The sequence below is a fragment of the Nicotiana tabacum genome, chromosome 4 (genome assembly GCF_000715075.1).
Source record: "Nicotiana tabacum cultivar K326 chromosome 4, ASM71507v2, whole genome shotgun sequence".
In the NCBI taxonomy this organism is placed as follows: domain Eukaryota; kingdom Viridiplantae; phylum Streptophyta; class Magnoliopsida; order Solanales; family Solanaceae; genus Nicotiana; species Nicotiana tabacum.
The window spans coordinates 75,507,261-75,522,995 of record NC_134083.1 but is presented as its reverse complement, the minus strand read 5'-3'; the positions used below and the strand labels follow the sequence as shown (position 1 = coordinate 75,522,995).

Genomic DNA, 15,735 nt, shown 5'->3' with positions numbered 1-15,735 from the left:
ACAAAACTGGGGACTGCATCGCCCTAAGACAGGAGGTCGTGGACGTGCTTCATCAAGGACACCTCAAAGAATTGTTGAGTGACCGAAGGAGGACCAACTTTTCCCGAGGACATGAACAACACCAGGGACCGCCGAAACCACTCTCACTGACTCGCACCATTCACATGATCATCGGGGGCGGGATGACGTTTTGATCAACAACGTAAAGTTCACCACAACCCACAAGCTCAAACGGTCAATCACCCATGAACGGTACGACGAACTCGAACAAAGTATCATCTTCGATAAGTCAGATACCCATGTTTTGGTTTTCCCTCACTATGATGCCCTTGTAATCACTTTACGAATATTAGATACAAATGTAAGACACATTATGGTGGACGATGGGAGCGGCGCATGCATTGTCCATCCTCGAGTACTTGCACAAATGAAACTCGAGGATAAGATAGTGTCGCGCTACATCACGCTAACAGGTTTTAACAATGCAGTTGAACGAACATCCGAGAAAATCACACTCCCTATCCTGGCTGGCGGTGTCACTCTGGAAACCACATTCCACATCATGGACCAGGATACGGCGTACAACGCCGTAATAGGTCGACCTTGGATACACGCCATGAGGGCTATCCCCTCCAGCTTGTACTAAATTATCAAATTTCCAACCCCATGGGGAGTATTCAGCATACGAGAAGAACAACGCACATCTCGAGAATGCTATTGCATCACCTTAGATTGTACATATATCCAACAAATGAAGGGCAAAGCAGAGGATGCATAATAATTTACAGGGTCGAGGTCGAGCTGTGATGAAAAAACGGATGTTATCAGAGATCTCAAAACAATAGATGCCAAGGGATCAACCGTAGAAGACCTCGACCCCGTCCAACTTGATGAAAACGACCACAGCAAGAAAGCCTACGCCGGCCGCAAGCTTCAAGTACCTGGTAAATTTCGTCAATTCTTAACTGCTAATGCGGACTTGTTTGCTTTTTTCTATGTACACATGCCAGGTATCCCGAAGGAGGTCACCACACACAAGTTGAACGTCGACCCGTTCTACCCCTGGTAAGGCATGTTAGGTGAAAGTTCAATTCCATAATAAATGATACAGTCCGCGAAGAGATCAAAAAATTGTTAGAAAACGGCTCCATCAGGGAATCAAAATACCCCCAATGGGTCGCCAATGTGGTCATGGTAAAAAAGAAGAACGTAAAGTGGCAGATGTGTGTAGACTTTACGAATTTAAACAAAGCATGCCCCAAAGATTCATTTCCGCTACCTCATAGTGACCAGCTCATTGACGCAACGACCAGGCATGAACTGTTGAGCTTATTGGATGCCTACTCGGTCTACAATCAGATCCTCATAGAAAAGGAGGACCATGAGAGACCACCTTCATTACCCACCAAGGAACGTACTGCTACAGGGTGATGCCCTTCAGACTGAAAAATGTGGGGGCGACATACCAAAGGTTGGTGACCAAAATGTTTAAAGACCAACTCGGAAAGACCATGGAAGTCTACATAGACGACATGTTGGTCAAGTCCAAAAGGAAAGAAGATCACATCAACCACCTGAAAGAAGCCTTCGATATACTCAGGCGGTACAGAATGAAGCTGAATACTGAAAAGTGTGCATTCGACGTGACCTCAGGAAAATTCTTGGGCTTCCTAGTATCGCAAAGGGGTATTGAGGTCAACCCCGACCAAATCAAAGCCATAGAAGGAATACCAGAGCACTGAACCAGCAAAAAACAGGTTCAGAAGTTGACCGACCACATTGCCGCCATGTCGAGATTCATCTCACGATCATCTGATAGATGCCATAAGTTTTTCGGCATACTCAAGAAAGACAACGAGCTCCAATGGACATTTGAGTGTGTTCAAGCCCTGAAGGAATTAAAGGCTTATATGTCGTCACCGCCGTTGCTTTCCAAAGCGGAACTGGGGGAACGCCTTCTCGTCTACCTCGCCGTATCTGAAGTAGCGGTGAGTGCAGTCCTGGTCCGAGAAGATAAAGGTACGCAATCCCCCATCTATTACATTAGCAGAACCTTAATCAACGCCGAGATGAGGTATCCCCATCTCGAAAAATTGGCCCTGGCCTTGGTCTTAGTTTCACGTGAGCTTAGACCCTACTTTCAGTGCCACCTCATCTTGGTAGTCACAACTTTCCCCTTGCGAAGTATTTTGCATAAGCCTGAGCTATTGGGCAGGTTAGCCAAGTGAGCCATAAAATTAAGCGAGCATGATATCACATATCAACCGTGGATGGCGATAAAATCACAAGTCCTTGACGACTTTGTCGTTGACTTTAGCGCAAAAATAATGCCCAAAGTCGAAAAAAAAGCCGCCCACGCTTCTTTGCGAACACAAGATCTATGGATTTTGTATACCGACGGTGCTTCCAATGCGTCAGGGGTTGGACTAGGACTTGTGCTCGAAGTCTAGACAGGCGAAGTGGTTCGCCAGTCCATAAGGTGCCCGAACATGACTAACAACGAGGCCGAGTATGAGGCCGTGATTGCAGGGTTAAGGCTAGCACTCAAGTATGGGGCGAGGCGGGTCATCCTATGCTGCGACTCTCAACTCGTCGTCAACCAAGTCAGAGGGACTTTCCAGATCAAAGAGCAAAGGTTACAAAAATACCAGGCCGAGATTTGCAAACTACTGCTCGAGTTCGACGAGTGCTGGCTCGACCAAATCCCTCGAGCACAAAACATCGAAGCAGACGGCCTCGCCAAATTAGTGGCAGCAACTAAAAGCATAACCGGATAAGGAAACGTGGTCACCCTCCTCCACCCATCGATAGATCAAATCGAGGTAAGGACTATAAATCTAACCTAGGACTGGCGCAACCGTATTGTTACATACTTACAGGACGATGTACTCCCAGATGATAAAAAAAAAACCAAGAAGCTCCGGATACAAGCAGCCAGGTACAACATTATTCACAACGACCTATACAAATGGATGTATGGTGGCCCCTAGAGAAATGCTTAGGCCCGAATCAGACGCGGCACGTCCTAGAAGAAGTCCATGAAGGCCACTGCGGAGCTCACTTAGGCAATCGAGCTCTATTCAGATGTCTCATACGGGCAGGTTACTACTGGCCCACCATGAAAAAAGAGGCCGTAGACTTCGTGAAAAAATGCGAACAGTGCTAAAAAATATGCCCCAATGATCCATCAAGCGGGCGAGCATCTCCACTCGGTCACCTCCCATTGGCCTTTCATCAAATGAGGAATGGACATCGTCGGCCCCCTCCCTGCGGGGCAAGGTAACGTACGATTTCTTTTGGTTTTAACTGACTATTTTTCTAAATGGGTAGAAGCATGAACATTCACCCAAATACGCGAACAGGAAGTGATAACCTTCATATGGAAAACATTGTGTGCCGCGTCGGCCTCCCCAAAGAGATCAGTTGCGACAACGGACCCCAATTTACGAAAAAAAGGTTGCCGAATATTTTGAGAAGTGGCATATCAAAAGAATACTCTCCATACCGTACCACCCCGCGGGCAACGGGCAAGCAGAATCCTCTAATAAATCAATACTTAACATCATGAAGAAAAATCTTGAGGACGCCAAGAGATTATGGCCTGAGCTATTACCAGAAGTCTTCCTCAGCATCACCAGCTTGTGGTGTAGCAGGGTCATAGCCACAAGAAAACCGAGCTTCACATGCCTTAGCACGTGCATTCTCTAAATCGGCTTCCGAAATAGCCCCCGTCCCCATCAGATCCCTGAATATATCCATTTGGGCCTCGGTATGAATCCATTCCTCATACAGATCTTGAGGAACATCTGGAAAAGCAGTACGGGATGAGGACGGCTGCGCCAATAACTGTGCCTTTTCGGCCTCGAGGGCAACAACTCGATCACTAAGGTCCGCAACCTCTTTTTCTACCTCCCCAAATCCACTCATCAAGCCGCTCCTCTCTGAGCCTAGCCGTCCCCATAGTGCAATCCCGTTCAGAACGGATAACACGGATCGTGTCCTTTAAATCTGCAGCTTTACACGTAGCTGATAACTGGGTCGACTCCACTTTCTCCAAATCCGCTACCTTCTCGGCGACCTCGCCACTCAAAACGGCCGCTCGAAGTTGACACTCCTCTAGCTCGGCACGCATCGAGACCACTTGGGCCTGAAGGTCGGCGCATTGGGCCTCAACCCCCCTACTCACCTCGAGCTCCTCCTCTTTGTCCTTTAGCGCCCCCTCGAGCTTACTACATTTTTTGATGACCTTCACCAATTTGTCATCCTTCTCCTTTAGCTCGTTTCGGAGGTCCCGGAAGTTGCTACTACCACCAAGTCACCGGCAAAGCTCACGGTGCTTATTATGATATTCGCGATATTTCCGCTCCTTCTTTTGGAAAATAGCCTTACGCCTCTCCTCTCGGCGGGAACTTTCAATCTTCAAGATCACGGTCTGAAAAGAAAGCCAGAGCGGGTAAGAACAAAGTTAGAATCAACATAAAAAAATAACTAAATAAGGAAACGGAATACCAAACATACCCTAAGAGCAAGACCGGCTATGCTCTTTGACAAAGTGGAATCCTTCAGTTTCTCGAGGGTCTTACCCTCCACATCGGAACAGAGTGGACCAAGAGAAGGGACCACATCCTCTGTGACAACTAATAGATCCCGGTCCAAAGGGATCGCAATAGTCCGTGTGCTCCCTTCCAACCTCACCTCAAGCCGGGTGAGCCCTTCCTCAATCATCCTAACCTCCTCGGCGTCCATATCGGAGCCCATCTCATGATCGTCTTCGGCAACACTTTTGCCTTTGGTATCAACCCGAGAGGAAGGGTCTTCGGTCGGTAACGAGGTCGATGTCTCACCCCCTTGTAAGGCATCAGGGACTCGCACCGACAACCCTTCAAAACCCGTTCTGACCTCAAGGAGCAACGTACATCCCTTGGCCCCTGACGGCGGCAGGATAATGGACAGCAGCTCGGTATCAACTTCAAGATCTATGGTCGCTGTTTCTCTGATGACAAAGCCATCCATCATCGAACTTCCCACGCGGACATTTCCCTCGCCGATACTGACGGATCGCCTCTTGCGGGGAAGCAAATTATCATCAGTCAGTGACGATCCTTCCTCATCGTCCTCGTCAACTAGATGACGCAGAGGGGAAGTGGAAAGATACGCCGCAGTAGTCGACGACCGAGTAGGTCTCACCGCAGCAGTAGGAACAGAAATGATCTTCCTCTTACGAAATGCCAGAGCATGACCTTTCCGCCTATTCGAAGATCCTCGCCCTGCAAAAGTGATTAGAACGGCAGACTCTCAAAGTCATGACGAATACGCGACCACAAGGTGAGGATGACATATGTAAAAAGTCACTATATGGACGGACAAACTCACCGGTCGCTGAAAGCTTGGGCCCAAACTTCTGGAAAAAGGCCGGCCACCCACGAATCCCCACTATGTGGGGCAAGATCTGGCTAACCCATTCGTGAATATCCGCGACCAAAGGAGGGGGCTCGGTCTCAGTTGAAGGAGAAAAAGACAGAATGGTTAGACTACGACCAGAATGAGCAAAATAAGCACTTAGTGAAAATAATTACGGGCGTAAATCCATTTGCGTTCGCCACCACGTCCTGAGTCTTGACGTAGAAGTAATTAAACCAGAATCGATGATTTGCTTTATTGTCCATCTTTACTACCAAACTTTTGCCTCCACGGTGACGAAGGTGCAACATCGTCTCTCTATGGAAACTCGACGCGAAGAGGTGAATAAGGTGGCGAAGAGAGACCCCGCGGCCAGAACGCGCAATATCCAGGGCGATGAATCTGCACCACATCGCGTCCAGCAGGGACCAGATCAAGGTGGACTGGAATTATGAAATTCGCCCTGAAATTAGAAAGGGCAGTCGCGTCCATCTCAGACTCTACGGCCTCAGGGTCATCATTGGGCAGCTTTGAGAAGTTAGTTTTAGCCTTCTCGCTACGGGGAATTTTTTCCTCCACCGTAGGAAAGCTTTCATCTTCTGCAGTAATGGCAATCTCACCGTCATGGGGAGGCATGCACACTACCAAAGGAACAAGGTCAGGTACCCCCCAAAACTGGAAGACACATTAACCATTTTGGTTTATAAATATAGGGGATGTAAATGAAGAAGAGTCGAGTAGCAGGAACCACCGAAATCAGTGAAGGCAGGAGTACGAAGTAAGGTTAAGAAAGCAGAGATTCTGATTGAGGAAGAAGAAGATATGAAAATCCGATTTTTAGAATGCAAAGAGTGAATCGAAGGATTGAGTATCCCCATTTATAAGAGTTAGGGCATAAATATCGAGGAAGCAAACCACAGTTGCCCAGCCCAAAAATCGAAACGACAGAGGCGCGAGAAACGATACAGGGTATTGGAAAAATGCGTAATAATGACGCATGATGACATGACATTACTCTGAAACGACGTGACCCTAGGTTGTGGCTCACGGAAGGCCACGTTTCCTTCCCATCCGAAGCGCTACTACTCGACCTGCTCGCATAAAGCTTCTCAACCCTAACTGACAGAGTCCGCTAATCAAGGTCGCCCAGGGTCGACATCAATAAGCGAATGGACTAACTGTATTGGTCAGAATCTGCCTCAGTGGGATTTAGCATGAAGCGTTATCGTGAAAAATGATATGGTCGAGGTCGATTAGTAGATAACGGGGCTCGTAGCCGAGTAGTCAATAACAATCGAGGTCGAGTATCAAAGGGCAGTGCTAACGACTAGTTTTTGTAATAGAATTTTCAGAAAAATATTCTATTGAATATTCTTGGTGTCTGTACTTTTAGGGTTGACTGGGGAATGTCCCATATAAATAGAGAAAGAGATAAGGGGAGAGAGGGAGATAATATTCTCTGATAAGAACATTCTTGGAAAAACAAACTCTCTCTCTAGATAAAAGACAATTACTACTTTTTTAAAGAGATTCGATTGTCTACTATTCCATATTTTTTTCATTAGATCTGAGAAGGGTCCCAACATTCTAGTATTTGTCTATCATTCATCATTGTCAAAAAGAAGAATTATCCACCTCATTCAATATTGGGTGAATCATTCTCCTTATTTACTTTAATGCCATTTATCATTATTTATTGCTTGATATTCCCCAATCATTAATGATCTTGAAACATTGAATGTACATCACATTTAATCTTCTCTCAACACTGTTCTTACGTTTTTTGTGTTAATCGATTATAGATCAAAAGTTATTATCATTAACTAGATTTAACCCTTCGTCGTACAAAATTAATTAGTTTAATCTAAATTCTACATTTTTTGGTCAAACAATATTTTGGTTCAATTCTCATATATTGTTTCCTTTCCTTTCTTATGTCGTAATTCAATAGGAGAACGTTTTTTAAAAAAATCATCTTTTGTCCGCAATTTCCCTTAGTGGATGCAAAGACGTCAAATAACTAGCAAATTACTGTCTCCGTAGTGGGGCGTCACTTCGTCTAATACCAAAGTGCTGTCTCCTTTCGTGGCAATAAGTTTTTTTTGACTCTTACTCTGTCCCGCAAGTTTTGGACAGGAATGTGGAATATGTATTATTTTTTTCTATTCACAATAAGTAATTTTTTGACTGTTTTCACACAAATTAAGAAATTTATCTTTTAATATTAATTAGCAATAAATTTGATCATATTAACCTTTACTATCTCTTCACATAAACACTCTTAATACATACTCCAACACTATTTATTTCAAGGGCAATGTAGGAAAAAAGTAATTAATTCATTATTGAAATTTAGAAAAATCAGATATTTTAGGCTACAAAAAAAAAGGCAAAAAAAAATCACTTATTGTGGATCCGAGAAAATACTAGGTAAAGTGTTAAACCAATTGTGCTTTATTCATATATCAAAATAAAAAAGAAAACTATAATGAGACGGTATTTTATCCAAATTTAATTGTACACGTAGTTTAAAAAAATTTAAAAACTTTTGAATGTAAATATATACTTCCGTTTCAGTTTATGTAACCTTAGCTTTTTGCTTTTCGTGGGTCAATTTGAGTAATATTTGAAGCTAGATTGAATCATATTAACTTAATATTTTAAAGTTAAAATTTAAATATTCAAAAACGATACCAAAAATGCTATAAGTTGTAATTCGTGAAAAATATGTTTTAAAATAATAGTCAAATTTACATAGTTTTAATGTTGAAAAGTGAAAAGGTTCACGAACCGAGAAATACATAGTATCAAAATTATCTTTCTAAATGAATGATGATGGGAGCAGCACATGTCTCTTCATTTAAATGAGTACTAATGAAGGTGGACCCAAAAAGTCTTTTCACTACGGATAATTGGAATGCTTAAATTAAATAGTTTTAAAAGAAAAGTATTTTGTTTTTTTGGGATAGACTAAAATAAGAAAATATGTCAATAAATTGGAAGAGGTGCAACTATTCTACAAGTGATTTATTGCAAAACGATTGAAATAAATTTACACAAGTATTTGATTTCCGACAGTTGTTTCTATTCCTATTTGTAGGCTAAGTAAGATGTGCTGAATTTACTAAAAATTGATCAGTTGACGATCAAAAAATGGATTAATGACAGAAAATTATTGGACGCAGAAATATTTACTCTCAATTAGTGTTTATTTTTTTTCTCAAGAGAAGAGTAAACGAAATTATGAATGCAAGACAAAGCCATTTATCGAAGAGCATAATAGCAGTCACATGGGAGTTTGTTAATGATGTTAACTTAATTTACACACAAACATAACTTCCAAAAACCTTAATTATGATCCCCAGGTGCTCATCATCTTCATGTCATGCGTATTTACACGCCTATATATGTTTTTGACTCCTAAAATCCGCACTTTTTCAGACTCATTGACTTAATATAGTTCTTCTTTTTATCCTAGGATACCATTCTATTGATTGAAATATTACTGTATTATTTCTCTCTCTCTCTCTCAAGTTCCAAGGATTGAGGTCAATGAGTAGGGAAACACAATTATCTACCTTTGCTTGAAATTATCGCTAGCAGAAAAAGCCATGTCCCAATTAGTCGGACTCTCCACCTTAATTTTCATGGTATTTAGTCCAGAGGATTTTCTACAATCAACTCTGACTTCCCTTTCATTTTTCTCTTGATTTATCAGTTCTTCAGCAACTTCGGAGGATTTCTAGCTAATGCATGTTGAGAAAAGGTTTTTGTGAGTATCATCTCGACTATCTTACTTAAGCCTTTTTTTTTTAAAAGATAATGTTTTTGTTTTCAAATTTCAACTCTGAGGAGACTTGCATGCAAACTGATTGTTGGTAATTTAGCATAATATACTTTAGAAAAGGAACTGACACTGAGAGCCAGTTTCACGGTTTCACCGTTTCAGTATGTCAACATGTTGGAAAAGACCATCTCATAAGAGGTCTAAGAATGTGTTCATTTTTTTTGAGAAGAAGAAAAGGAAACACCTTTTGTTTGAGACGAAAGCTTTTACTGTTGGTGTTGTTGGTTTTTTTTTGTTTGTATAAATTCTATGCGTGCAATTTACTACCTCCGTTCTAGTTTACGTGAAATTATTTATTTTTTGGTCCGTTCCAAAAAGAATGATCCTTTTTAAATTTGGAAACAATTTTGCTTAAACTTACAATTCTATCCTTAATAAGAAACTTTTATAACCACACAAATACTACTGGATAAGTCTCACCTTCAAAGTTACGTATTATATTCTTGAGCTGGTGAACCGCAAATTAAGCCGGAAAAATAAATCATTGTTCTTTTCCCATTTTTTTTTAAAACCAAAGGCAGACTTAACCTATAAGCCAGTGGCGGAGCCAGAATTTTCGTTTAGGGGTGTCAAAATATATAAAAGTAAATATACCAGAAAATTAAGTAGAGTCAATACATAGTATATATATACATATAATTTATTTTTTTACCTACCTACACAGTGTATTTTTTCCGAAAAGGAGTCATTTGACACTCCGCCATTGCTATAAGCAATGCATGTTTATATTTGCAAATGCTTTACCCATATATAGTTAAACTTTAACAAGGAAATAGGTCTACTTTTTCTTAGAACTTTTGAAATTGGTTTTATTTTTATTTTTTAGTTATATAGGGGTAGGAGAAGGGGAAACTGGCGAAGGAATTACACGGTGGGAAAACGAACCCTTACAAACAAGGTGAAATTTGGGTAGCAGAGCTAAGATTCCCCAAATTGGTATTTAATCAGCTCTAAAACATGCCTCTTTTTTATCTTCTAACGAGACAGGTTAGAGCCTAGAGGAATCCTGTAGGAGTATTTTGAGCTCTCATGCATTTTCATCAATGTCGTCTTTGTTCTTTGAAAGTACTTATGGGTTGTCCTTTTGACACCATATTGCCAAGTTCGTACTCATGCACTAATTAAGCCTTTTCTGACTTTAGGCATGGAACTCAACGGTCCAGTTTAATTTTTACCCTTTATTTGTGGACACAAAATTTTTCCTAAAGAAAGCCAAGAACTGAAATTGGAAATTAATCTCCCATTCAGGACCTTTTGGAGTTCCTTTAACTGGATGAATAAAGAACTACATCAACATGGCTAATGTTAGAATTCAACATGGATTTAGAGAGGTCAATCAAGTAGCCGACGCTCTAGCAAAATGGAGTATTGCAAAATCCAGATCATGTATTTACATCGGTCAATACTCTACCTCAAGTAACTAAGGGACCATACAGGTTGGATTTGATGCAAATGGCCTCTCTAAGACATAAGCATAGGAAAAACTGTTTTTTATAATAGGATGTCCTCATTTTGTTGAGTTACCTGTTGTTAATCCTTAGCAGGTTTTGTAAGTTTTTGTAACCTTTTTATAGAGAAGGTTAGTTCACATAAGGAGGTAAAGTAGGATAGCTGTTTTGGATGAATGAAAGGAATACGCCACCTATGGCGTAACTTTATTTAAAAAAAAAAAGGATAAATACCAATATAAAATAAATTCAAAAAATAAAACACAAATAGATATTATTAATCTAATATCACTGCATAATATAACATTTAAACACATTCGAAATATCACTGGTTTACATAACCAAAGCAATAACTATCATACCATAACATCGATAGCCATGCCTGATAAAATGCAAATGCTTTAATTACATCTCAAGCAGCTAATAAAGATGGCTTGCATATATAATTCACCTATTCTTTCATCACCAAGCAGTTAATTCATGTTCCCTTAACTTAATATTAGTAGAAGGGCCATTTATATAATTTTCTTAGTAGTATTATTATGTACAAATAATACTTGATATTTAGTCAACAAAGAACTGTACTTCCTATGATCAGTATTTACTTTGTCTTCATTAGGAGGATTTCGATTCACTTCCACATATCAATCTGAGAAGAGGAGGATGCCGTTGAAGTATTTTCCGTAGCTGCTTCTTGCTTGTTCAAATTTCTGACCATATTCAAATTTGAGTCATCGGTAGGAACATTTAAGGTATTTGCTGCATTTGAGTAATCATTTTCCTTGGAAACTTCCTCTTGGCTAAGTTGAGAAGCTACAAATTTGTCAAGCACTCGCCAATCCATCAATTGATCATCTCCAACTAGTTGATTAGTATTGGTACTAATATTGTTGTTGTTGTTTCCATACTGATGCACATGATTATTAACGTTAACGGCAAACACTGGCATTGAACTGCATGGAGGTGGTGGAGGAAATTTAGGACTTTCTAAAAGAGGAAGTTGAAGAAATTGCTGCTGGTGATGATGAGGAGGAGGTGGGATTTGGTAATGCAAATTATCTAGCTCTTTCTTGCAAGGGTAATTAGGATAGTGGTAAGTGAGGCTAGACTGAGAGTGCTGACGTTGCTTTGGTGAATCCATGAATGAGACTTGATCATGATCGTACCATATTGGTGACTCATGTTCACTTTCTTTCCTTATGGTTGCTATTCTCTTCTTGAACACTCGGCATACCACCCATCCTTCTTCCTGTGGTTGTTTTAAGAACAATCAATGAGTGGTTCAATTCAAGAAAGCGTTTAATTTTTATACATTTACACTAACTAGTACTCTATCCTTTTTCAATTTGTTTAAACCTTTTCGAGTACGAGGGTCACATTGACTATGTGAATTCTGGATTCTTTAACTTTTTTGAAATAAAGTTAGTACTATTTAGAAAGTCAAAGAAGATTTTCTTTGATCATATTTTTTGCAAACACTTTGCAAATATATTGTATTGCCGACTATATTGGGACTTATAATTTTTACGTAGTTCCTAAATATGTAAATTTTATTTTAAAAAATTTGAAAAATCTATGCCAGAATTTACACCAAAAGTCATATTTCGAACTACATCACATAAAGTGGAATGGAAAGAGTAATGCGCAAGGCCAAAAAATCATTTAATTTGGCTGAGTTATGGGTTTGATTTGCTTAGGAGGAGTTTGCATGAAAGATACGTAAAGGCATAATTAAGGTTTGCAATTATATACAAAATAGAATAATTAACTTGCCTGAGGGGCAGCATTTGGATCAGTCTCAAGTCGGTATTCATGCATAATCCAGTCAGATTTTTGACCATTTGGAGCCCTCCCTTTGTAAAACACCAATGTCTTCCTCATGCCAATCAAGTCATGCTTGGAATAAATAGCTTTGTCTCTTCCAGTTGCTTTCCAGAATCCTGCTGCTGTTGCTCTATTTGTTCTTGTACCTGTTGGATATTTTTTATCTTTGTGGCTGAAGAAGTACCATTCATTCTGTTCTTCTGTCCCTATTCTGCATACTTCTATATATATTCAAAGAATATCTCCCCGTTACATCATTTATATTTTGAGTATATATATGAGTTATCTTAATATTAATAGTAGTACGTACCTTGAAGATCCCATGGTTCAATCTTGTAGAGGTCCACGTCTTTGATAACATCTAGGTCAATCCTTCTGGAAGTAATTTTCTTCCTGAGGTAATAATCTACAAGTTCTTCATCAGTTGGGTGGAATCGAAATCCAGGAGGAACATGTGAAAACGAATTCATGATCTTGCAATCAAATATTTTATGACCTGTATATTCACAAGAATAAATGAATATCAACTTTCACTACTTACATTGAAAGCTTGGTAAGGACATCAAAATGCAGACTGAAAGTTTCTATCTACTTTTTCGATTTTCATATTTATTCCCAAATTATGAGATACTTAACATAGCACGAACAAATGCATCACTACCAATTAATGCTTGGACAAGTACAGAAGAGCTACAAGATTTGGAAGTCCACTATTTGTTTATTCAATTTGGGCAAGCAAATAATCACTTAAAATTAAGTTTAATTGCCGTTTCCACATGCTTTGTATATCTTTTGGATCGCAAAAGAGTTCTTGTTCTAGTAGAACCACTGACATATGCTGATGGGTGTGGGGTGGGAGGGCTGCAATTTGTGCTCTTTTTTTATTTATTTACCAAAATCGTGTAATAGGCCAATTAATAAAGACCTGCTAATGATATTTCACCAACAATTTTTTTTTTTACCGTTCCCTAGTTTTGCCGTACAAAATAGTATAACTTACTTCATTTATTAACTCTAAAGCGTAACCTTAATTCGTTTCTTTATGATTAATATCATGTTTAGCTTGCTAAAAAGAGGTAGGAGAAGAGAAATTAAGTGTTGAAGAAAAAGGATGTTCTTGGTTCGATTCAGCAATCAAATTGATATTCTCCCCATCAACTCTTAGCTTCCACCCTACAAAAATTTCATAAAAACTACATATACATAATGAGAAAGACAAATACTTCACCTAGAAGAGGCAAAATCAATAACATTGTATTATTCATCTTTTGAACCACACAACATGATACATGTCGTAAGAACACAAGAACTGTAAGCCTAAAGAAATTATAGGCTCAAAAAACTTTCTGAACTCTATAAATGCCAAAGATGGTTTAACTCATGATTTAAGTGTTCCTGCATAAGGCTGAAGCACCTAGGGCTGTTTTTCAATGAAGTGTTTACAAAAGAAGTGGTCTAGGGTACATAACACATTTTCATCAACGCATCTTTTAGGACTGGATGTGTTTAATTTTGTTAAATGAGGTGCCTAATTAATAGTTTCCTAAAATATTAGGGAAGTAGACATTTACTCTCTTTATTAAAACCTTTGGGTGGATATGGATATTTTTTTCCTTCAATATTTCCCTCATAGATCACTTTATCCTTTTGATTTCTCGGACAATTTTGAACAAACTTTGATCAAAGTGCAATGTTGTTATTCTCAGGATCTACTTGCATATATCATCAGCAAGTTGAAATGAAAAATCGATTAGCTTAACAGATTCAATTAATTTCTAGCAAATATTACTCAGATCAAGGACCGTTTTACCTAATCACATCGGACTGCATAGTGCTTGGACAGCACATTCCAACGTCCAACAAAGACAAGAAACAAGCTGATAATGGAGAACAACATTGATAAAAGTGAAAAATAAGACAGAAAATTAGATAGTTATTGGCAAAGAAATTCTAATTCCTGCAAATTTGACACAAGGAGCGCATGCTTGAAATAGATTAATTATTTTCATGGACTAATGCTTTGATTGTTGACATCTAGTCTATGCCTCTTAAGGATGGTTATAATTTAATCCATGAAATGAAACAGTATCTGCATTTAGGGAATTTCAGGTCGCAATTACTATCCTTTGACTTTATTTTACGTATAGGTTAGAAAAAGAATAGTAAGAAAGATAAATCTTTGTAGCACGGTACATAAATTGGATTAATGATTTTAAAGGATAATTTTAGGATCAAACTTTTTCGGAAGGGGGGATTACAGAAGGAGGGTCTTCAACTAAATCTCTTTTTCCTGCGTACCAACGCCTCTTGTCACTCCTAATTAACCAAAGAGAAATCAAGGTTTAATATAGTTATTATTGTTTACCCGTCTCTAAATAGATTATTGCGAAGCATATGATAGTGTTGGAGTGACAATAATAATGTCTGTCATCATTTAGCACGTAATATCAGCGGAGACGCATGAAAATGAAAGAAATCACCAAGAATGAGTGCTATTCTTATTACAAGATCAATTACTGGTTATTACTTGAAGAAAAACCAACAAACACATTTAATTACTTATGACTCATAAGCATATAGATTTTGTTCAAATCAAGCATAAAGAGAGAAAGTGGAAGATCTCACAGATAGATCAAACCTTAGTTTCCAAGTGCACAGATCTGAGCAAAGTCAATTTTGAGCAGAGAAGAATAGGGTTTTATTCTTTTCTGCGGTCAGAAAGTAAGCTCTCCAAGTCAAGAGAAGGGTCCAAGAACTGGTAAAAGACAAGAGACAAGACAGGACAAAAAGACTAAACTAGGAAAAAGGAAGAGTTCAAAGTTCGATCCTCGGGAATTGTAGAACTCGTAGTGGTCTCTCGGACCAGATCCCGAGGAGAGGAAAGCTAAGAAGATGACAAATGAACAAAATGGAAAAGGGCTGAAGGGAATGGAAAAACGATGAACTAATAGGGTTATATAAAGCCACCCCCCACCCAACAAAAAGAAAAAAAGAGAGAAAAAAAAGCCCTAATGATGAAGGATAATGTAATAGAGTAGTAACTAGTGACAAGAGCTCAAAATTTAATTGATCATATATGTTGTCATTTTTCTGTTTCTCTATTTTTTCTTTTTTTCTTCCAACTTGGTGTTCGATATCTGTTTTGAGGCTGGACTAATCCTATTTCGAGCATAGAAATTTCTTTTTAGGGGTAAACGCTCCCTACAAAAAATAATA

The 15,735-nt window shown here is 39.2% G+C and overlaps 1 protein-coding gene and 1 long non-coding RNA gene across 2 annotated transcripts; one reads left to right on the top strand and one right to left on the bottom strand.

The window, feature by feature from the left end:
* The first annotated feature begins 8,877 nt into the window (after window positions 1-8,877).
* On the top strand, window positions 8,878-12,606 carry LOC142180328 (uncharacterized). Its single transcript, XR_012708805.1, has 3 exons — window positions 8,878-9,172; window positions 11,315-11,949; window positions 12,474-12,606. It is a non-coding gene; the product is annotated as an uncharacterized LOC142180328 (long non-coding RNA).
* LOC107770129 (NAC domain-containing protein 7-like) lies at window positions 10,968-15,528 on the bottom strand. Its single transcript, XM_016589398.2, has 4 exons — window positions 15,158-15,528; window positions 12,830-13,015; window positions 12,469-12,740; window positions 10,968-11,944 (listed from the first exon to the last, which is right to left on the bottom strand). Exons 2-4 carry the CDS (start codon window positions 12,987-12,989, stop codon window positions 11,327-11,329), a joined length of 1,050 nt encoding a protein of 349 aa, XP_016444884.1. The 5' UTR covers window positions 12,990-13,015; window positions 15,158-15,528; the 3' UTR covers window positions 10,968-11,326.
* Window positions 15,529-15,735: the final 207 nt, after the last annotated feature.

Coding starts and splice junctions, on each gene's coding strand:
- LOC107770129 (XM_016589398.2), bottom strand. CDS start 12,989: ATGAATTCGTTTTCACATGTTCCTCCTGGATTTCGATTCCACCCAACT. Junction 12,741..12,829: donor TGAACCATGGGATCTTCAAG/GTACGTACTACT, acceptor GAATATATATAG/AAGTATGCAGAATAGGGACA. Junction 11,945..12,468: donor ATCCAAATGCTGCCCCTCAG/GCAAGTTAATTA, acceptor AAACAACCACAG/GAAGAAGGATGGGTGGTATG.